Source organism: Chlamydotis macqueenii, chromosome Z (assembly GCF_036417535.1).
Source record: "Chlamydotis macqueenii isolate bChlMac1 chromosome Z, bChlMac1.mat, whole genome shotgun sequence".
Classification (NCBI taxonomy): Eukaryota; Metazoa; Chordata; class Aves; order Otidiformes; family Otididae; genus Chlamydotis; species Chlamydotis macqueenii.
Window position 1 is genome coordinate 19422467 of NC_141593.1, and position 24739 is coordinate 19447205.

Here is a 24739-nt window from a genome sequence, read left to right on the forward strand (position 1 = left end):
TGAAGGAGGGGGAGCAGTAATGCTGCTCCTGGCAGAGATTCCCCTGCAGCCCGTGGTGCAGCCCATGGTGAGGCCGGCTGTGCCCCTGCAGCCCATGGAGGCCCATGGAGGAGCAGAGATCCCCCTGCAGCCCGGGAGGACCCCACGCTGGGGCAGGCGGATGCCTGAAGGAGGCTGTGGCCCGTGGAGGGCTCGTGCTGGGGCAGCTTTTCCTGAGGGACTGCACCCCGTGGAAGAGATGACCCACGCCGGTGCAGTTTCATGAAGGACTGTGGCCTGTGGGAGGGACCCAATGATGGAGCAGAGGAGGAATGCGAGGAGTTCTTCCCCCCACAACAAAGCAGTGGTGTGAAACAACGTGTGATGTGATGAACTGACTGCAACCCCCATTCTCTCTTCCCCCCTGTGCCACTTGGGGGAGGAAGCAGTAGAGATAATGTTAAGCTTGGGAAGAGGGAGGCGTGGGGGGAAATTATATTGTTCTCTGTCTCATTATCCTGCTTTGTTTTAGTAATAAATGAATAGTTTTCCCCAAGCCGAGTCTGTTTTGCCCGTAACAGCAACTTTAAGGATCTCTCCCTGTCCTGATCTCAAACCTCGGCCTTTTTCCTTATATTATCTCTCCCTTTTCCTTTGGAGCATGGGAGGAGTGAGAGAGAGACTGCGTCGTCTGGTCCCAATCGGGGCTGAACTATGACAGTACTTCTTGCAAACTAACCCCAAATCCAAAGGACCCGAGAGACTTAAGGAAAAAATGGACACAGAAGTTTTTGTATTCAATCGGAAACTATTTTCTGCTAAGCAAACAACCCACCACCCAAACAACAAAACCCCCACACTGGTCAAGGAGAGGTGCATGAAAGCCAGTCAAGAGCTGGACCTGCATTAAGACCACATTTCTACTCCAGTGTAATTTACTTTTTTTAAAAAAACCAATTTATTTTTATCATCCATTTAGAGCCAAGATTGTCTGGTCAATATTTAGCTATGTTACTCTTTCTTTTTCCTTTGTGGTATCCCAGCATATTGCTCCTCTAGGCAATCTGTACACTTCCAGTTTCATTAAAGCAGAAGTTTTATTTTCTCAGGACAGGCTGTTTTTGCCACTGAAGCCAATGGTACAATCTCCTGAAAACTGAGACGGAATGGCTTTCTATGTAACTCTACAGCACCTTTGTGAATTAGACTTCTTTATGAAACACCACATTTGACTGACTCTTCTGATTTGCCCACACATTTATTTTGTATTATCTATGCAAAACAGTATGATGACAATCATAATCAAGTTATTCTGGAAATACGTTTTCTCTTAAGATCTCACACAACTATAGGACATATGTAAAAAAAAAAATTAACTTGCAAAAGAAAATAAAATACAGTAACTAGGCAGAATCAACCCATGCTTTTATTTCCATTGCATATAAAAATTTCATATGAAGGTATTGATGTACAGTACTATCCCATAGGCTGTAAGAGAGGTTAAGAAACCAGTGAAAGAATAGCCATGTGCAATGTTCACACAAGTTGCCACTCTCAAGACATCCCCAAGGAAAAATCAAAACAGTAACAAAAAATTGTTCAGGATTTCTGTTGTTATAGTGTCCCTTTTATACCGTTTAAAACAAAAGCAGTAGATTTCCTTTGGGCCAGGGCTGCTAATAATCTACAGTTTGTGTCAAAAAGGAGGCTTTGTTTTTCCTTGAAAAAGAATGTCTCCTTTCACAAAGAAGTTGTATGCTACAGGGGCTGGGCATCACTGGAATGGAGGAGAGGTATTTACCTCGCTCTGGCAAGTTCATTGGTATCAGCTCTAAGTAGTCTGGAGCAATGGGACAAGTCAAACAGCAACAGATGCTCAGTCCAACCTGCAAACCTAATACTAGTGTTATTAAAAGATCTAAAGGTTTACCACTGTCCTGTAGATCTAGTGCATTATGCTATACACACCTGTACAAAGCCTTAGATGCATCTATAGAAAATAAACTTTGGCCGCTTATAACACTAATATTAGTGTTGGAAAGCATTTCAAAGATTAAAGTTGTCTTTTGTTGTACTTTATGGACTTTACTTACACAGTGATAATTTGTGATACTGAATAAAGGAGGGATATTACAGATGATTGTAAAAGTGTATGTTATAACCTTTTAATTCTGAATATTCCATTTCCCAATATGCATTAAAATCAAATGCTTATTAGAGATGCTTTCCAAAGCTGTTTCAGTGCAATTCAGTACTGAAATAAAGCATCTTTTTTTTTTTTTTAAGGAGCAAAAAATGACTGCAATAATCCCTGATGACAGCCTGTAAAAAGATAATCAGAGTGGCAATATAATTATATTGCCAGAAGTCTGGATAAGCTTGAACTTCCAGGAGGGTCATGAGTGAAAACTCACTGTAGTATCATGCATATTAGCTTGTATGAGTATCTCCATCAATTAGCAACTAAAAATATGATAGGAATGCCCAGCCCTATCCCCACAGCCACTCTGCTTTAAATGCAGCAAAACAGAAGAAAATATTGTTTAAAGTTAAGGCACAGCCCTGGGACCAAAGACCTGCAGCTTTTTTTACTGATATATCTTTACGTATTTTATACTTCTCTTGAATCTTCCATAAACAAGCTCTAAGGTGACATTGAATATATTACAGGAGAAAAAAAAAATGTACAAGGAATATGTATACACAATAATCATTCTCTCACCAAGAGTTTCCAAATATAGCAACACCACCCTGACAAGGATGATGTTATAATAAGAACTGATAATTTACAGTTAACATTACAGTATGTACATTACAATAAATACATGGTTGTAAACAGAGACAAACAAGACTGCAATACAGGTAAGGTCATTTGGTGAGAAAAAATGCATGGCACAAAATAAATAATGCATTTGAAAAGAACTGTCAAAGCTTTCTGTAAAATCCATTTCATTCAAGTTTTTTTAAACTTTTGAATGCTATTTGTTCTATCTATATTCTTTCATTACAATGTTTAATGACACAAAACAATTTAAGAAGTCAAATACAGTATTATTGAGTACAGTAACTTGCAAGCTAAAGTGTACTGTTGTAAGCAACGTGAATTTTCTCCCCCCACCCCCCCACCCCCCCTACCCACTCACTGCATTTACTTATGGCAAAAATATTCAGAACACATAAAGCCACTTGTAAATGGTATTGTTTTAAAGCAGTGTGCAATGCTAAAACAACTTTGGCAAAGAGGAAAAAAAAGATTGTACAGTGCATTATATCCCTGTTTCTAAGAAATTACATAATTTTCTATTATTTGATTGTCCACATGTACAGGTGCGTATCTCACAATATGGTGTTATTCTTTTCATTTACTTTCAATTCGTGCAGATACAAAACCTTTTCGGTCCCTACTGGTCATTTTGGAATTTATATTGCTTTTCCGCTATTAAGCTTCCAGGCACTCTTGGGGATTGAAAGGATTTTTAGATGGATCAGATTCAGCAAGAAATGATGAAGAACAAAAGACTCAAAACCAGAAAAAACCCCATGAGTTCTCTTCATTTTCTTTCCTCCTTCAGCTTCTTCTGTGCTAAGGCCCTGTGAGGGCTAAAGGTAAAGAAAACTATGACCTGGATATAGAAGAATGCAAAACGCATTTAAACACTGAATTATTAGCCAATTGTTTTTAAACAGGTTTTTATTCCAGATCTCAGACACTTAAAAAATCCCCTGTATCCATATCTGAAAATTTATTACAAATAATGGCTCTTGGTATCTTCTATTGTTAAGAAATTGTCTTGAGATTGTAATTTTATCAGAATTTTACAAAGTGGGAGTCTGCTAGCTTTCCTAGGCAACTATTTCCCATCGTCTTATGCTCAAAATGACCATTTTAACAAAGAGTAAAGTGGAGGAAATAAAATTCCTTCTTCTTTTATGTGACCAAACAAAAGGACTGTAAAACGACAAATATGAACTCCTACATCCCTTTAACTTTCCAAGTTACAGAAGCTTTCAGTACTAATCAAACGGAAAAGCAGGATTCCCTCAGCACAAGCTGGATAAAGGATAAAAAAATCTGAGATCGAAATAATATGGAGTACACTACAATGCTCATGATGCATTGCTCATTTACTTAAAAACATAAAAAGAAAAGACTGACTTGGCTCTTCTTGCAACAAAAACATGAAAAAATAATGCTAATCATTATTTTTATGTTGTACACATTTCAGATTAGCAAATGGTTTAACTAGATAGCTGACACAGATAAAAAGTTATTAAGAGAGTCAAAATTGGAAATATTACACTACTGCTTTTTTTCACCAGAACAAATATTCCATACATGTATTAGCGTGTTCTGATTTAGCAGTCTATAGTTCCCAGCCGAAAGCGGTCTGGAAACCATGTTTCAGAGGAATTAATTTTATTAGTATAGCAGAAAATTTGCTTTTGTATTAAGATGACAATTCATTACCTTTCCTACGGTCTCTAGTCCAGCAAATACTAATCTTAGTGGTCCCAGTTGGTTTCACAGGGACAACTTTTTGTACTAAAATAGAATTGGCAGGATCAAGCCACCATGAGGGCAAAAGCAGAATGTAATTTCCTCTAATACATTTAGGAAAATTGTGATAAAAACAAACAAACAGAAAAGCCATCATACTGAATGATTACTGAATGTAATGTAAAGCATATTCATGCAACTCACTAATATATAAAATAATAGACTTTTACAACTCAATATTACCATGAGATTCTAAGGTGCAAAGAAACAGAAAGGAAAAAACCTAGAAGTATTATCCAGTGTAGCACGGATTTGTACTGAAAACTTGCAAGTTACTCTTTGGAAAAAAAAAAACCAAAACAATCCAAAACCAAAACAGTGGCAGATGAAGTCTGAAAGTGTTTTTCTTTAAATATAATACCTCAGTACATTTAATAATAAAAGTAAGCTCTACAAAAGGTCTCTCTTTTATATACTATACAAAATGCAGAGGTTAGCGCAACCCACTGTGTCACACTTTCTTCCGTCACGTATCAGAAAGACTGGAAATCAGAAAATTATGCAATTTCCACACCTCATCTTCCTATTGGTAACACAGTCATGTTGTGTCCCATCATTTACATGCATTTGTTTTCCAGTAGGAACCTCAGTTTATTTTCTGTCTCTTTCTCTTATGATGAACATTATCCAATGCTTTGCTTGTGAAATACAATTAATTCAAAAACTATCAAAGCATACCAGCATTCGGTTGGCAAGTGGTACTCCTCTGAAAACATCTGCTTTATATATTCAAATCTGCCAAATACAGAGCTCATTAAAATGTTGTTTATGTATGCTCTCCCCCCTGCTTTCTGATGCCACGGAGGTGAAAATTCTGGTTACAATATTCCTGAGTGCCAAACTGGGTCATAAAGGTCAGTTTTGATCAACAAACATCTTAGCAGATGACAATGAGTTGTGGCCATGGTTGTAGCATATGACATACACATATGAAAACACTACCTAATTAAAAAAAAAAAAAAAAAATCAAAACAAAACCAAAAAACAACCAAAACCCAAACAAACAAACCAACAAAAAAAACCAGACGGAAAGAGGAAAACAAAAGGGAGAGGGGAAGAGAGAGAGAGATTGCGTCTTCATTGTTATGTGTCAGGAGAATGGTCTTCTACCACACAAGGTTCTGTCTGGTTCTCCTCCTCTTCTACTTCTTCCCCTACTTGCTCATCAAGAGGAATTTCAGTGGATTCTGAATCCTGGGTGCAAAGAGTCTTGGAGTCACTGCAGCTGGTGTCTTCTTCTACTTGACTTCCACTATCCTTTTCAGTGTCTGACTCACCATCTTCTTCCAGTGTTAGTTCAAACTGGAATTTTTCACTTTGGCCCTGCTTACCACCCTCTTCCTGGTCATCAGGTGCAGGAGAGGGACTTTGAGGGATTGTGCTCTGGTACCATTCTCGATTGTCCTCCAGTGTATCTAAGATATCCTGGGCATCTGGGTGAACAAGATCTGCCCATGTCTCCCACAGAGGATGAACAATGTAGTCTATAAAACCCACCTGTTTCAAATAATACAAAATCAGAATAAGCTCTTATTCACAAAGAAATAAACAACTATGCCTGTAAGTCACATGAAGTATTAAAAATATAACACTGTTAAGAGACAACATATGTACTACCCTTAAAGGTGGCTTAAAGGAAACCATGCTGTTTTATGTAGTAAACAGGGTATTTTACATTTCAAAAGACTGATTTAGGATATTGGATAAGGATTTGGAAAGGATTTGTTTCAGATGAACTGTTCATTCCAAACAACTTCACTGCATCTAGTGAGCCGAACAGCTGCTTTACATTTAATTCTGCTTTTGAAAGAAACCCTAATGAGTAGCTGTACAATAGTCTCTGGACTCTCTTTTGATGTGTATGCTACATTGCAAGCCATGACAGCAATGGAATCCCTTCTACAAGCACACTGCCATGCACTAAGTTTTCACAGTAAAAATTTCGGCTCCTCTCACTTACAACTCAGGAGCTGAATTAATTAACTAGGAGGAAAAAAAAAAAAATAGTGCATTCAGAAATTAGCCAAAACGTGGCTATGGACCATCCTTTTCTGCTACAATGTCATACTGTGTTATTTAACTACTTAATCAAATCAATTACCTGTGATTTTTCTACAGATGCATTGTGCTTATCACACATGGGACTTATCTCCATTCCCCTCTCTCTTTCCCGATCTCCCTGACGGAAAAATTCCTCCATTATTCTGTCTGTCCATTGGCGGTAGAGATGGAGTGGCTTGGTTGGATTGCTTAGGTCTGCACAGTGCACCATATTCTGAAGAACCTAAAATAGATTGAACACCTGTGGTGTTATTACACTGGAGAAAAACAGCTCATTTTCCATTTACACTTTTGGTGGCTGTGAAACAGCATCTTGAAAATACATGTAGTGCAAGATTTATTCTAAACAGCAAAAACTTATGTGCTTGGGTGTTTTTCACACTTGCAGTAATAGCTATGGATTACTTTGCTTCTGCTTCTTCTGCCTGTATAAAGACCGGAAAAATCTTTGCGATAAAGACCAATCAGGTGCTGACAATTTGAAGGAAAGGCCAAACCCCCATTTAGTCCAGAAGTGCTCTAGCATCTCGTTATGCTCTCAGAGCATCACTCAGTTCCTACCAGAGTATGTCACAGGTAGGAAACACAGGAGGGAGTAGAGGGAAGGTGGTGAGTCATGGCGCAACAATGGACAGCTGATCTAACCCATGATGGAGGATGGGCAGGCTGATGTTATCAGGTATGTAAGTTAACATAAGTGACCATTTGCAGATGAATTTTCTTACCTGAATCCTGTCTGAATAGTTATCAAGAAGTAGGACACCAGAACTGGTCACTTTTTTTGTTTCAACCATAGTTTTTAAATCAGCCAACAGATTCATATGCTTAGACATGTCTGTTGCAAGTACCTTGAAAAAAAAAAACAAACAAATAAATTAATATTGTGTAAATTGTTCTACTGATTTTTTTTTTTTTTTTAAATCTTTGAACACATAAACAAACAGTTCTGGGAGGACTGCAAAACTCCTGTGTCTGAATACGCTATAGAAGTCTGAGTCCTGTTAGTGTCCAAAATATAAGTTTTCATATTGGTTATTTTAAGAATACAACAGAATGATTGTTCAGAATTGTTCAGCATGATCTGATCAGCCTAAATGCATCATCAATTCAGTAGCAAATTTCTGTGACTGTGAAATGGCATACATGTCAGTACGAAAACAGCTTGAAGCAGGATTGTATACTTTCTAAAAAGGTACAGATGGTTACTGAAACTGAAAAGAACCCACTATTCGTGTTTAAACAGGACAAGGTAAAACTTTGAACTTCTATTTCACTGGTTATGGGTCTAATGACATGTAATTTATGATAAAATGCTGCTCTGCTTTATTATTCAATTTTCTAGGTCTACAGAAGAGTGACTCTCAAGCAGAACTCACAATGTCAATGACCATTTTCCTCAATGATTGCCTCTGTTTTTTGGTCAAATTCTGGAAAATGTCACAATTTTCTTCCTGCAGCAGCTTGAAGCCCACAGCTAAGTGATGATTCTCCAGTACTGATGAGTCATTGTACATCAAAGCGAGTTCAGAATCTGCAATAACAATCACAGAGCAGAATGTTACTAAAGCCTGTGCTTCTACCAAATCCCTTAAGATTTTTCAAATTCATTACAATCATAAGATTTACAGATGAACTTTTAGAAACAGAGTTCCTGTAGTTCAGACAGTATCAAAAATTACAGAATTAATGACTGAACATCTTAACAAATTAAGGCAAAGTATGCTGAGGAAAACAAAGAAAACGCTTTGTAGTGAAGCATGCACACATGCCTGGAGTTGCAAATTAGAAATAAATACAAGGAACGTATTTTTCAGAATACACTTTCATATCTTCATGAGGTCACATGGAAAATATTCTATGCATAAACACACCTGAACTAAAAGACACCCTAGCAATGCCTGTGCTAAGGCACACATGTAAGGTCTGCATCTGTCTGCTTAGACCTGCTGAACAGCCAGCTCTGGCAAATAAAAGCAGTTACAACAATTTTCTGCACAACTTTAACTTCTACCCAGGGGTATGGCACAGTAAGCTTGCATATATTTTAAGATATAGCTTGCAAATGAATCTGTCATGAAGAACAAATACTTTTTATGCAATCACACTTGTCATGTGCGATATTAACTTCTATTTATTACAGCTGTTCCTACCCTAAACCTAATCATACGTTCGTCTACTCTACTCTTTCTCCTCTTCATCTTCTTTTACAGCAGCTTTGTTTCAAAATCCGTCTGGCTCAATGGGGTGCCTATAAAAGCTCTGCTCTTCAGCTTTCATTAGTCTCATTATCCATTCTCCTCTGTCTTCCTCTCCTGTCTTGAATACATCAATCTTTTGAACAAGGAAACCTTTCCTCTTCCTTTCCTTATCCTGATGGCAGCAAAACCATAACAGCAAAAGGAAAGAGAAAGCGACTTTGTCAAATGATCTCTTTTTCATCTTTCACAGAACACTTCCAAAGCTTGCCTACTTGTTATTTTTCTTAAAAAGAAGACAGGCAATAGTTTATTTTCCTTTCAAACAGCCTTCTGATGAGCCCCAACTTCAAAACACTAAACGTTGCCAAAATACTTTGGAAGGGCTGGAGCTACAGACAGAGCTAAAATGCGTCCGACTTTGTAACTGAGGTGGAAATGGAAGAAAGTTCCCCCTTGGTAATCTCTAGAATACATTATAAGCTTCAAGGGTATCTGTCTGGAACGACAAGAGTTACAGTGATCAAATAAGCACCTCCTCTGATCCTAATACAATCTGTATTCTTTAATAGCGTTCAAGAAGGATCAGATTTTTAGACAACTGTGTAATAGATTTTAAATCCTTAAACAGGGAAATAATATTCAGAAATATTACATGTCAGTAATTACAAAGAACAAGCTGAAATATGGCAAATATGTACATAATTTAAATAGTATAAGTCAATTATGCTTTTAAAAAAACACACTCATACTTTTTAGTGAAATGTTAATACATTGTAAGGTTCCCTACAAACCAAAACTAGCTGAAAGGAAATGATCTTCTAGACTTAAAGAAAATGTAGGATTTTGAGAGACCTAAATTAGACAGTCTTTATCTCTGTCTCTATCCCTACAGTTTCTTCCTTGTACGCAGAACAACTCAAAAGGAATAAAATACCTTTGTTTCTTTCAGCTTGGCAAAAGCAGTTCCAGTTAGTGATGTTACTTGACTGACACGGAAGCCTTCCTTATCAAAAGCTGAATTGAGCAAAGCAAGACATTTCTCCCAAACCACTAAATAAGCAGCATCAGGGTCACTGCTAACTCAGCTGAATTTCAGCTGTCTGCCTAAAAGTGACAGCTTTATGTATTACTATTGGTCCCTTCAATTAGCTGGTCATTCTTTTTAAACCTCAACAACTCAGTGGCTTCCCTGTAGCACCTCAGAGCCACAAATAGATCGTGATATTCAATTTCTACTCAAACAAAGAAAAAGTTTGCTTACATGTGCCCACTCTTAAGAATGTAGGTATCATACACTCTTCTGTGCACAAAGCTTGATTCACTCTCTTCCTATACCATGCTGCTGAACTCTACTGGTTACCAATGAAGCACCAGAAACCTAGAGTCAATCCCAGTCAATCCCAGTCCTCCTCCATGCAGATGAGTAATCAAATTGAGTTTCACTATAGGGCCTCAGGCCATTAAGGCAAACAAAATCAGATGCAAGCTGAACTGGAGTGGAGGTCTTATTTGAATGCACAGCAGCAATGAGTCAGAAGAGGAGCTCCCTTCTTCAAACTATACTGCTGATTTGAGGTCATGCTATTTTAGCACCAGTGCAACAGACTCACCTCAGGTGCAGGAATGACTGTATCTATAAATGTGCGATCAGATGGCTCAAATACACAACTTTAGGTATTTTTATATTTCTGTAGCTTTTTCCTCTGTGCTTGGATTATTAGGATTATTTCAACTTTTGTACTTCTTGTTCGATTATCTTAAAAGGAGAAGTTGTCGGATGGCAAAAGAAATAATACCATGTGATGGAACTTGCACTGACCTACAGTGTGCTACCCACTTACAGTAGTAACATACGCCACTGAAATCAAAGCAGGTTACACTGGGGCAACAAGCCATTCAAGTAAATGTGTCAAGATCAGGTTCAAATAAGTTAAGAGTGTTTTTCTTCTAGTAGAAGATTAAAGAGGGTGGAGAGGTTCATGCAGTGCTGCAGAGAAGAGCCTTGAAAAATGCAGAACAACTACACTGGGTTTCAAATTTGGAGATGGCATTAGGGTCTCATTTCATTAGGGCTTTTTCCTCCACATATGGAGTGGCAGCAAGAAACTCACAAAGCAAAAACACAGAACAGACATTTGCCATAGCCCAGAGGGACAGGCTGAGAAAAATCAGTCCAAGAGGCATGAGTATGCAGAGCCCAGAAACCAAGAACAGTAGCCAAGGAGAGACTTGTAAGTCTGTTTGCTAAAAAGACACTTGTTTTCTAAATTTCTTAAAAATGTAGGGCTATCCTTGGATATACTACATGCTTCCAATATAAACCCCTAAAACATTGTCTCCCTTTTTTGATATTTATCTAATCTTCCTTCATTTTTCTCCTACAACTTTATTTATTTCATGTAAACCAACTAATTTCCAGGAGGAGACCACACTGAAACAGCGCCAGGATTATAGTTCATGTCTTAATAACACTTGCTAGAAGTTACTAGGTATATTAAAGTTACAAGAAATGAAAAATAATATCCAGTTTAAAATACAAACATCTACCTATTTTCTGAGAAAAGATACAGATAGAAGCAAACAAAGAATGAACTGTGTATTTTTCAGGTGCTATGTGCAGATGTTGCAGAAAATTTTTGAGAAAACCACTGAACATCAAACTTACTTGTGTTGATAAGAAACTGGTTTGAAACCCCAGGATGATCTACATCATGTATTGCACTAGCAAAAATTGCTGCAAGAATCTCCAAATCAGTGAACACTGCCTGGAAAATCATGAAACAGAAATGACAATCATTAATCAATGAAAAACTGTTTTCAATAAAAAGGACTCTACTTTGAATCTAGATCTGAACAGTTAAAACACATTTGAAATGTATCAGGGATCTCAACAGATTTTACACATAGGCTATCACAACCTCTTGTAAAATTGTCAAGTTATGTAGCATTTCATAAATATTTCAAGTTTGGCCGATGTAAAATGATCCTTACTTTACACTGACAGCACCACTAAATTCCTTAACAAATGAAGTTTTTTCAGCTTCAGTCTGTAAATAAATCCACTTTTATTAGATCATTAAGTATAGGTTTCTAATCTAAAAATTACATCCTGACTCCTACGTATTGTCCTATACTTGAAACATGCATATCTCCTAAATGATGCTAAAGAAAATGGCGACAGACTACAAGACTACTTAACATTTACTGATTTTTCTTCTGTATGAGATTATTAGAAAGATAGGGAAAGAGGACTGCAAAGGACCTGGAATGTCACTGAGCCCAGTCCGCTGTTGTCACAAGCACTCACGTTATGTAATTGCCTTCATAACTGATTAAGAACAGCTCAGAAGTGCGTAGGTCAGCAGTGGCACTGAGCAGACATTGCCATTTTACTGGCTGAAGCTCTGCTGAGAACAAGGCCATCAAAAACAGTTGATCCCGAAAAAAATCTCCAAAATGCTACTGGCGACCAGTTCAGCTGTTTGGTGAAGCCCGTGGTGATTTGATCATTCTTCTTGAGATAAAGAAAATCAAAGACAAGTCTTTGAGGATCAAGACCTGCCAACAGCCTTAAGGTCCACTTATAACCCTCTTTTTAAGAGGGTAAAGCAGAAGCATTCAGTAACATGAAAGATTGGTCATTACGAAAAAGAGTCAAAATGTAGCCCTTCTTGAAAATGAGAGCAATCCTTCTGAACTACTAAAATTTCAACCGTTTTCTTTATCTGGCTTTTTCCAACAATTTACTGGGGTATATCAATGTTTGCTATACTAAGACCTGAACTGTGCTTAAAAAAGGTAAAGTAATCTCCATCTTCCACTTGCTTCTAGTTCAGATATTTAACCACTTCTGACAAGAGAATTCTTCAGAAAAGAATATATGAAATGTTATTTTTTTTCCAAACAATTTTGAAATATTTATGAAAAAAAATGAGACAGTCCAGTGAAAATTTAGTACATGTTTCACTCTGTCTGAGTGAAACACTGTCTTTCAGGACCAGAATGAACATGCACAGGGCAAAAAACAAAAGGCCCTATTGAGGGCCTCATTTTACCACTATTTTTCCTAAGCAATTCCACTACTTGTGGTTAGTGAGAATCCCACATCGGAAATAATGCCAGAACAGGATACAGTATTAATACTGAGATGGTGGAAACAAGTTATGCATTGTGTTACAATGAAAAAGGTTACCACAGCACAAATCTGCATGATTTAAAAGAAAAAGATGTGACATTTTCTGCACAGTATTTACATGTAAGTAAACTTTGATCCTTACAAAATATCTTTAAAATAGCAAAATTTGTGAAATAAATGTTAAGATTTCTTTTCAAAATACTGCAGAAATGAAGATCTTCAATATTTAGTTTAGAAGACTCTTGGTCTGTCCCTTTCTCTGATGCCTGCCTCTTTCCCACCTCAGCATAGTTTACCTCTAATGCTGGGGTTGACAGCAGGACATGGGTTGACTGAACAACATCTGCAGCATGTATGTTATTGTGATATGCCACATCTGCATGGTAATGGTCTTCTAGGGTCATCAAGTAAGTTATTAAAGTATCTACTGGAATCTTGAACGTCTTTAACAAGTCCCGTTCCTAGAAAAGGAAAAGAGAAACAATTAAGATTACAAAGCACATTAAAATCTCTAAGATAAGCAAAAAGCAGGATGGCTGCTGCTACTTGCCTGAAAAATGGTGTGCATGATGACTGTCAAAGGTCTGTTTCCAGATAACTCTGCTACTCTGAAAACCTGAAGGCCCCATTTGTTCACATCTTCTAGTTCCTAGAGCAGAATCAAGCAACACACACATTGAAACCTAACACACGAATTCCAGCGATGTTTTGATTGAAGCAGTTACAAACGGCACTCATGGAGATTCAAGCCTTGCCACTGTGAAAGTTATATGCTAACCTCACAATATTTGAATTTGCAGCTACAAACTTTTCAGATTTTACTTCACTAAGCAGGAAAGAGTGCCTCTTAAGTAGATTGCTCCAGAGGGAAAAGTGCTACAGTATCCTGAATGAGCTGAACTGACTTTTCTGCCTCACTGCTCAGTGACAGCAGAGTTCAGCGAGGAGGAAACCTCTAGAGATGCTGTGCTTCTGCTGCTGTCTCCCTGGTTCTCAGAAACTCTTCAAATAAATGAGGAGATTCCTGAAAACATTAAGGACAGGCATATTTCACAGTGAAAAACTCTAAGGTTAAATGAATAATCACTTTTTCCCAGTTTTAGATTATTGCCAACTACTTAGCTCCTGATGCAAAAAATCACAGGAAGTGTCACTAAAAACAAAAGCACAAATGACGTATGTAAAATGATACAGCTAAAGACAGGACTTGGAAGGATACCTCTAGTGCTATATACCAGTTATGCATTTTCAAAAAAACAGAGGGTTGCTATATATTTTCATTCCTGTGAGAGTATATGGTACGTTAAACTCTTCATTCCTCAGATATTTATGAATAAGCAACTTTATTCATGTGTACACAAATGCTAATTTACATTCCATCTCCAGATGAAATCCTGTTTGTGCAGAAATTAACCCTTATGGCCTGATTCTGATTTTACTTCCTATTCTTCCACTTCACCAAATCTACATTATTTCAAGTTAAGACTAGCCTTTGGTGCTAAAGCTTGAAATCAATGGTTTTAAGCAGAGGATGGTATAATACTGATAACTCCATTCTCTATTTTAATTCAATGGTTTAAATTAAAGTATTTATAAATTCTCTACCTTGGCAAGAACATCTTCTTGGTCTGTTTTAACTCCAAACCTTGGAATACTGGAATTAGTTAGGCTGGAGCTGTGCATCAGTTTTTTGACTCCACTGATCTGGGACATTGGCCTCTTCTTTTTCTCTTTCTCCTTCTGTGTCGGAGAAGGGATTTCAACTTCATGTTGTTTGTCTTCAAAAGAATTAAGAAAAAAGAATAATTTTTAAAGGAATCACAAATACTTTGGTCCATTTCACTGCGGAGTTGCATCTTATTGCTACTGTAGTTCTTACCAAACTGTTTTTATGTTTGGAGAATTGCAACAGATGCTTCCTATCAAGAGCAGTAAAAACATGAAAAGATTAAACACAGATCTATACCTTAGTATAAGCAGATCTCTATTTCACAAATTGCCTCATTATTTATGAACTGGCTTAAATGGGACTTGTGACTGTTTGATTTCCACTTCTCCTGCACCCCTACTGTTGTAGAGACAGTCAATCCTTAAATTACAAAAATGTTATTAAAATTAAACAGAAATCTAAACTTTCATTTTGCAAGAAAATATGAAAATTTTTTATTTTCCAGTAAAAACACTCTCTGAATTGTATTTCAAAAAAGTATCTCATCTAAACCGCCACAAAACATTTACAGGACTCGAAGGACCTAATACCTGGGGACTAGTTCTATTTGTGCTAAGACTGTACAACCCAAAAAGCCTTTTGCCAGCCAATCTACAAGTGCTTTGGATGTAGAGGCAGTTCATGCCAGCAACGCAGTGCAGTGCATTTCTACTTCTCCAAACCAGAGTAATACTGACTGTTGTAGTTTAGCCCCACTCGGGACCAGACTACGCAGTCTCTCTCGCACTCCCTGCACCCTCCAAGGGAATAGGGAGAGATAATATAAGAAAAAAGGCTCAAGGTTTGAGGTAAGGACAGGGATAAATCCTTAAAGTTACTGCTACAGGCAAAACAGACTCGACTTGGGGAAAACTATTTATTATTAAAACCAAAGCAGGATCATGAGAAAGAGAACAAGATAACTTCCCCTCACCCCTCCCTCTTCCCGGGCTTAACATTATCTCTTCCCCCACGGAGCGGCACTAGGGGGGAAGAGGGAATGGGGGTTGCAGTCAGTTCATCACTTCTCGCTTTCCCCCACTCCTTCCTCGTCAGGAGAAGAACTTCTCACATTCCTCCTCTGCTCCATCGTGGGGTTCCTCCCACGAGCCACAGTCCTTCATGAACTGCTCCACTGTGGGTCATTTCTTCCACAGGGTGCAGTCCCTCAGGAACAGCTCCCCCAGCACAAGCCCTCCATGGGCCACAGCCTCCTTCAGGCATCCACCTGCCCCAGCGTGGGGTCCTCCCGGGCTGCAGGGGGATCTCTGCTCCTCCGTGGGCCTCCATGGGCTGCAGGGGCACAGCCGGCCTCACCATGGGCTGCACCACGGGCTGCAGGGGAATCTCTGCTGGGAGCAGCATTACTGCTCCCCCTCCTTCTTCACTGACCTTGGCGTCTGCAGCCGTTCCTCTCACAGGAAATTCTTCACAACCGGCTCAGGCAGACGCCTCTCAGGTTCCCTTCACATCTCGTCTCCTCTCCACTTCTTGCAGTCGGGCCGGGCCGAGTCGGGCCCAGAGGACCACTCGGCAGGAGGCCAGAGGGTAAGGACCGCAAGGCCCACAAGGCTCGCGCCTCTCCCTCTCTGCCTCTGCTTCTGCTTTTTCACATCTTCTCTTCTTTTTTTCCTGTTTTTCCCCTTCTTAAATACGTTATTGCAGAGGGATATCAGAGAACATTCTGCTACCAATTGGCTCGGCCGTGGCCAGCAGCGGGTCCGGCCTAGGCCCGACCAAGTCCACCAGACAAAGGGGAAACAACTTCTAGCAGCTTCTTACAGAAGCTACCACTGTAGCTCCCCCCTCACTAAATAAAATCAGGACATCAACAAAAAGATTTTTTTGCTGACCTCCAACATTTTGCAGTGGGGTTTTGCCTCTGTAGCAGTATCAGTGGCATCACTTCATACACCTCATCAACGTATGCGCCAGCAAAACTTCGACAAGGATTATCCTGAGTGTAAAGTGTATTTAGGCAATTGCCAGCTGACCGCTGCAGAAACTGTATGGGAGTGTGGAGCACTGCAGGCATCTGTGGTTCCCTAAGAAACCCAAGCTGTTGCAAGAAAGGCCTCTCCTGCCAAAACTGCTAAGAATTTGTATTAATTTTTGTTCTTTTCATTCATACTATATTTCAATATAGAATTTTAATGACTCCCTTCAAATTATCTCTTCTTTGCTGTAATGTACGTGCACCTTTTCTGGTCCTCAAGGAATCTTTCAGCAAAACTAGGAAAATTCAAAACAGATGTTTCTAACATAGGAGCCTAGCAAAAACCATGATTAAAAAAAAACCACTTTGGAACAAAAGAAATATAAAAAAATAAAAGAAAATTTGGGCTCTTTACCATGTATATCAATTTTTTCCTTCCTGCAATAGTAATTTTCAATAAAGACATCGAAACCAGGCAAGGGTAGCAAGTCCATTTCTAATTACCAGATTGTTATTGTGTTTGCTTCTTCACTTTCTTTCTTTTTCTCCACTTATTTTTTTAATTACCCTTCAGCAGCCACATTTACTGGACACCTCAAATTTCAAACAAATCACAGTGAAGAAGAGACTGTAGAAATGTCACCAAGCTTTAGCCTGCAGCACCGAGTTCCCTGATTGTCCCCTCCATACTTCACCACACTCCTCATACAGACAATCAAGAAAAGGGGGAGGAGGAGAGCTGCAGCTCTTGACTGGTGCAAACCGACAACAGATGAGGAGCAGTGACTCGTGTTCATGCTTTGATGTTTATGGTTTCAGTCATATGCACAAAGTTTAGACTCATCAAAGGAAGGTTCGTAAGCAGAGCTGTCAGATTAACTCAAGTGAAAGGAAGTGTCTGTCTGAAAGACTTTAGATCTCTGGAGGAATTCCACGGGACTGCCTCTGCTTTTGTAACGGCTAGCATACAGGGCAAAGGATCCTGCGCCCATCTGAACATTCAGAAAAGACAGCTTGCCATTTTGACCTTGGTTGTGCTATGCTCATTGGCAGGTTCTCTTATATTCTACATTCATAGGAAAACAAGCTAATGACACTGAAAAATACAAACCTGGCATATTATTATCGAGAAGCCTTAATTCTTGCAGGAGGAATGTACTTGTCATTATGAATAACTTCATACATGTTATATAGCCCTACTTTAACAGTCCTTTTTTTTTGAAGAACAGAAAAACTTGTTTTCTCATGACATTTCCCTAACTTTCAATTGTGAGAAAGTCTGTAGATGTTCCAGAGACAGATCATGTATTAAAAAAAATTAACTAACTAGATTCATTAAAATTTTCTATAGGGAGAATGTTTTCCCTCTTTACATTGTTCCTCAGAACCTATACACTTAGACTGAATATTTTGAAAATACTGTTTAAGCAATGATTCTGTAGATGAGGTGTTTTCCTCATTGTATTCCTCTTGCACCTACAATTTCAAGTATCCTTGAAATGCAGCCACAGAACTGCACCCATGGCTCGGTAACTCAGAAATCATTGCCTTTACAGTCCTCTTTCTGCTCAAGACTGAGGCCTCCTGTCAAAGGCTGACAGATGCACTTCCTTACTCTGTCAAAATGAGCCTTAAGTTTTCAAGTAAAAGCAAGCAGAAACTGTTATCTCAGTCTCTTCAGCTTAAGTGGATCATCTTGTCAGGCAACTGTTCACTGTGACTTCCAGGGCTCCTGAAGCTGTGCAATATTGCTTCTCCATGACAGAGGCTCATCCCTTTCTTATTGTCTGAAACCCTGATGTGCAGCAGCGCTCAGGCATGCTCCTGCAATCATAGGTAGACTGAACAGACACATTAAGTGATCCATTTAGGATATGGTGACTCTTTCAAAAAAAAAAAAAAAAAAGAAAAAAAACCAAAACCACAAACCCACAAAAAGCATCAGCTATGGTATCTCACACAAATAAAACAAGATGTATCTTAACAGGGCTCTGAGCAACCTGATCTGGTTGGAGATGTCCCTGGTCCTTGGAGGGGGGTTGGACTAGATGGCCTTTAAAGGTCCCTTAGAATCCAAACTATTCTACATGTCACTGGCACTCTTTACATGTTATCTGAGTTTAGATGTGTTCAGCTGTGCCTCCCATTATACACACAGTCTTTAAGAACCAATGATGTCTTGCCGAAAACATGTTTGAGATTTGTATATTATCTTTATCTTCATGTTCAAAATCAACAGTATGGAACCAAGTTTTATTCATTTTCACCAGTTTTAGCAAAAATATATACTTAATTCTGCAAAGCCAGAGAGGAGGAACCATACTCTTAGTAATATTCTGCTGGGCTTTTTTTAATGCTCACATCCCAAGCTCTTGAGCCACACAAATTCTCCTGGCAGCAGTCTGTTCAGATGTTGATTTAGTCACATTCAACCACCCGCTCATGTGCGGGCACGGAATACCAAAGCATCAGAACTGTGTGCAATAAGATTTTATAAGGTTACTTGTGCTTGCGTGCCTCCAGCACACTGCATCTCTTTGTGGTAACTTTCATATGGGAAACAGAGTGGAAAAATTATTTTTTATATATAATTAATTCATTATATAGTCATTTCTTAATATGGTAGCAATATAGGAGTTGTAACGTTACATAAAAACATGTATATGAATATTTATCTGTAATTACACACACAAGGAAACCACATATACAAACTAAATGAGCTGTGACAAAATGGATCTAACATGATCTCTCTGCTCAAACATTGAACAATGAGAGACTAAACATACAGGTTCTGAAAACAGAAATTAATGTGGAAAGCTACTTGCTTTTAAGCTTTATCACAGCCGAGAGAGAGAGAGAGAAAAAAAAACGAAAGACAGAAGTTAACTCCCATCATATTCTTACCTAAGAATGTGTTTGATATATATTCTGAGACCTGATTGCCTGACCTGCTCATTTCAGACAGGTGGGTTAGCTCCCGGTTGAGCATTCTTTTAAACTGGAAAACAAAACAAAAATAAAAAGCATAAAGTTAGCAAACAAGACATAATTGAGTTAGAACAAGAAGTTAGTTAATTTCTAATTGAGGAAAGGACATGACATTAAGAATATGCACTAAATTAAGACAAGTAGAAAAGCACAAATCACATACAACACTGCTCTACCCTACTAACTTATTCATGGGTTGGACAATATAACTCTTAACCTCATAAAATACTGCATAGTGATTCACTTACTAAGGCACAAGGTCATACTAGTAACTAAAAATGATAAGACACATGTATACACAAGAAAAAATTAATACTGCTGTCTTTTCAATTTTTTGCTTTTAACTTGCAGAGAAAATACAAATACATATGAACCCATCTCTACTAGGGTTTTCTTATCATATTTGTAAATTAATCTATTTGTGCATTTTTTGAAATTAATTTTGTAATATTTCAATTTTATCTTACCTCTCATCCTTAATCTACTCAAGGATATTTGACAGCACTGGTGAAAATCAAAGTATCTTACTGATTTCCTACACACCAAAATGAACAGAGCTAAGTTATGTTGTCTTTGACTTATAATTATTATACTGGATCAGCCCAGTGACTTGACCATTCCAGAGTCTTAGAAAATTGTCAGTATCTGTATGAAACATCCACGGTAAAACCTTCCTTTTCCCTTCAAGTTAGCAATTCACTGTAGGCACTCGGTAAGATAGAAGTGGATATTAACATTCCACAAAATATGTAATTGATTAGGTACTCATCATTGAGCCTTTCTTGATTCCTTCTAAACTCCAGGGTTAAATGTATCTGGGGCACTGTATTGAACAAGGTTAATTGCATAATCCTGCTCAGTTACCTTACATGCATTTTCATTGACTATAGCTCTGACCTGATATTATCAACAAATAGAATTCAGTAATATTTATTAGCAATTCAAACTCTTGCCAATGTAAATTAGCATCCATCTGTCACTACTGAATTTTTCATCCCATTGTGCCATCCTTTCATTTTGCTGTTAAGATTTCTCAGTTATCTTTTCTCTTAACAAAGACAAATAATTTGTGCCATTTTCAGAATAATCTTTTGCCATGTTCACCCAGTTGACTATTTATCAAATCAAGCAACAGCTACTCTTAGTATATATCCCTGTAAACATTCCCCTGTGTTCAAAACTGGTAATTTATTATGCTATATGAGATAAAGCTCTAGACTAAACATTAACCACTTCCTTTCCATCCCACTGGAATCAAAGTCCTTTCTTCAAAGAGGCCCTGAAGAGTGAAAGGTGTTTTTTTCTTCACAATGTCTTTCTAAGTCACTAATTACTGTATTTCTCACAGTGTGCTAAATGAAAATTACTTTTAGTTTAACACTCTAACCATTAGCCACTGCATTTCCCTGCCATCTTGATATGCCATCAGCTCAGGAAGTTCCTGCTACAAAGACTGAATCCTACTTTAGTCACGAGCCAAAGGCTCAGCTTTGATCTCTGATGTAGCTGTGTGCTAGCAAGTGCTCCACACATTTCTGAAAATCAGAACCGTACTACAGTTCTAATACAGTTACACACACTATGAACTACAGGACTATTCATTCTGCACGAAACCAGTTTCAATCTCTGTAGTCGTCTGATGTTTGTCACCAATGTCAAATGTTTAAAAAACAAGTCAAGCTTGCCAGGCAATAAAGTGACTGGTCTAAAAATCCTAACTGTATTTTTAAAAGCCTTTCTTTAAGCTTTTAACACACACTTAAGTCACACTTGCATGCTTTTTCTTCCGTACCCAAGAAGGTCTGAAACTGAACTATGTAAGGCAAAAACTGAAGACCTTTTAGAATGGCTTGTCTCCAGATGGTATCCAGAAACTTTAAATTAAATATCGTATATAGGAATCTTAATAAAATACCAGAAGTTGACAAAATCGCGCTAAATTCCAGCCTGTAATCGTTACATCCATTGCCATTCTCTCCTTCTCAGTCTAATGCAGCTTGTTCACCGAAACCCAACTAATCAGGACCTGATCTGTCTAGCTGTTTCCTAGTAAACTCTTTTAGATGATTTCCAACTTTGTGATGCTGTTTTTGCTGCAGAGCAACACTACTGGGTCATGTTCTGCACTTTGGAAAAAGACAATCTAGCCACAACTGGTACACACTCTTCAGGAACACTCCTTAAAAATTTCATAGCTTTGAAAGGAGAATGAATTGGTGTTTGTTTACATGATGCTTTTTCTGCAGCTACCTGACACAATAAATTGGAAGGACTTTTTTTTTTTCCCCTCCAAATCATAAATTTAATTGTGGGGAGTAGGTAGGGATAAGGTTTGTTATTGCATACTGGGAACAATCTTGTGGAACTTATGGGGTATATGTTCTTAAGAATTTCTAACTAATTATTTACTGTATGGATGTCCACAACAAACGGAAGGCACACAACAGACTTTTATGATGCTATGCTCCCCACTAGTCTGATGCAAAGCCTTATCTTCTCACCTCCCATCACCCCATAAGTCACTAGAACATAAAAGCTCAACCCCCAGCATGAAACCTGAAAAACAGCCTGTTTTGCTGCTGAACATGGGTGTACAGTAAAACAAGTCTCCTAGCTTCTGCAAGGCCCTCCTGCTTAAAAGCAAATTCAATGGGAGAAGTTTTTAGCTTTGAAGAACTGTGGCACTGTGATTTCCTCAGTCTTTCACATGTTGCTGACGCCACAGCCACAAGACTTTAATTGACATTCATTTTGAAAACATCTGGACTAAGCAGTTTAGAGAACTGTTTTCATTTTCTAATTATTAGACAAAGCCTTATGACCGTCATCCACACTGAAACAGAAGAAGCTGAAGACCATATGCAGACTCAGTTGCTGATGCAGAACAATAATGCGCTCTGAGAACATAAAAACATGCCAAGAGAGATGAACAGTGATTGTGATGTTCAGACATTTTTGTTGACTATACTCTGTTTCAGTATATCTGTATGTTACTTAATCTTCTGAATAACTTGTCCTTTGTGGGAAAAAAACAAATTCTAAGAAAAAAAAAAACAACAGAACATTCCAAAGCCCCTACTTTTTCTTTATTTTCACCTATTTGTAAAAGATTTTACTTGGGCCCAAGTACACCCATACATGCCTGCTGCTTCAAGGAGCATCAGTTTTCCACATATTTACGCATCCCTGCACTATTACTTTATAACTAAACTGTCTTAACTCTGATATGGCTCCCAGAAGATCTTACTGCAAATCAGAGAAGTTTCTCTTAAATCTGTGTGTCAACACCGTTTCAGTCATCCAGCAGACACCTCCAAAGTGCCTGAACCTTGGCTAGAGTGTCCGCAATCTCATAATTTGTCCTCTCAGAAATAACATTTAGTTATTCAAAACTAGTCAAAAGACATGAAATCAGTCTGTCACGAATAGTAAATGTTAAAAATAGTATTTTAAGTAAGAATTTTAAAAATCTGAATGCTATACACTTTCCTAGTTGAAGAAAATAAATCATAATGCATCAAAATTCTTACTGCTAATAAACACTTACAACATACACTTTAATTATGATACTGTCAGCCTTGGGAGGAAGCAGAGGTTTTTGGCATACATTGTATTCTTCCTCAGAAAGAAAGATCTTCCCACATTAAGACTAGGCATTGTTAGATTGGAAAAATGAACATATATGTATATCCCTTTGAAATATCACAGCCCCTGACTACAGTCTACGAAATTCCCCCATGAAATGGACAGGCTATAAAATGTCCACTAAGCCAATTATACGGTTCTCCACTGCTGAATACTGATGTCACAGAAATAGAGAAGTGAAGTATTGCCTGAAAAAAATCCTAAAAATATTTTCTTAAGCAGATTTTTTTCATTTAATTTGTTTCTATTGATTTTAAAGTTTTTATTTTACTCTCAGCATGTCGGGAAACCCACAACACAAACATAGGAACAATATTCAAGTAACATTAAAAATCTCCCAAAGTGACAAAAGTACACGTGCAGTTTTACCTCCCTTTAAAAACCAAGGAAGTCTGGTAGAAGGAGAACTCTAATATATGGGAATAAACATGAAAACACTGATGAGACAAGAAGAGTTTCCTAAATAGTGGTCACCTCCAAAGAATAGGTTACAAATGATGGATAGAGTTTGGTAGTTTAAGTTCTTCTGGGATGAAGTCCAATGTGTGCATATGTTACTGCTGTTAACTTAGGATAAATATACATGAGGTTTTCAGGGAAAAATAGGCTATTTTTCTGATGTCAGGAAAGGTACATAGAAAAATTTAGACAAACTTTTGTGGTAACCATGTTCCTAGATGGCAACTGAAGCACTAATATAAGTTTGGGAAGACTTTGCATCTACACTAGAAAGAAACTTCAAGTTCAACTACAAAGACATGGAGAAGATGCAACTAGAGTAAATTCATGCCATGAAAAAGTTTGGGATATATACTTAATATATATGGGGTTTATTGATTACACTTGAGAACATTTTACATTTTTTGCGTAAAGTTCTTGGCTCAATAAAAGTGAATATGCAGCCTGCAGTGTGGGAGAGGAAACATGCAGAATCACCCTTGGTGTAGATGCCCTGTGGTGGTAGTGCCTCTTCCATCCAGGCTTTCTGCTCCTGAACAAGATGTCTCCTGCATCTCAAGGATCATAAAGAGGCTGCCTCCACTACAAACCTTGGCACCAGAAGGCGAAGCTAGGGCTAGAAGGTAGTCTACGGACCAGAAGCTCCATCCTGCCCGTTCTTCAATTTGAGTGTTAATCAAGCTCCAAGCCCAGTGGAGGCTGGAACCAAAATGCTCAAGAGTCCCTGGAGCCTTTCATTGCACAGGCTCCCAGACTCACACAGAAACAGATCCCATTTTCAACCTTTCTAGCTGCCTCTTTTCTAGGTAACATTTCTAAAAGTTTGTATGACCAGAATACATCCATGAAACATGCATTCAATACCTGGAACACTAAACTTGCATGGCTATATTTTGTTCTGAAATTATCTATCAATATTATTTTAAAAAGACATTTGTAACTCAAAAAATAATAAACTATACTATTTTACCAGATTTCAGAAGTCTTATATTCTACAAAAACTAGACAAGGAACTTAAAATAGGCCCACCTTACAAATTAATGTAAGGCTTCTGTTTATACTGCTTATCAAT

At 38.0% G+C, this 24739-nt stretch overlaps 1 protein-coding gene across 2 annotated transcripts in view; it reads right to left on the bottom strand.

Annotated features, from left to right (window-relative positions):
• Window positions 1-1216: 1216 nt before the first annotated feature.
• The window catches only part of PDE4D (phosphodiesterase 4D), a 366332-nt gene continuing 342809 nt past the window's right edge, over window positions 1217-24739 (bottom strand). For both annotated transcript variants that reach the window (XM_086770099.1, XM_086770101.1), the window contains exons 7-15: window positions 19480-19573; window positions 14537-14709; window positions 13482-13580; window positions 13228-13392; window positions 11462-11561; window positions 7975-8129; window positions 7324-7446; window positions 6639-6821; window positions 1217-6034 (exon numbers count right to left, since the gene is read on the bottom strand). In XM_086770099.1, the coding sequence (XP_086626225.1) occupies window positions 5621-6034; window positions 6639-6821; window positions 7324-7446; window positions 7975-8129; window positions 11462-11561; window positions 13228-13392; window positions 13482-13580; window positions 14537-14709; window positions 19480-19573 (1506 nt within the window). In that variant the 3' untranslated portion in view covers window positions 1217-5620. The remainder of the gene's footprint in view (window positions 6035-6638; window positions 6822-7323; window positions 7447-7974; window positions 8130-11461; window positions 11562-13227; window positions 13393-13481; window positions 13581-14536; window positions 14710-19479; window positions 19574-24739) is intronic.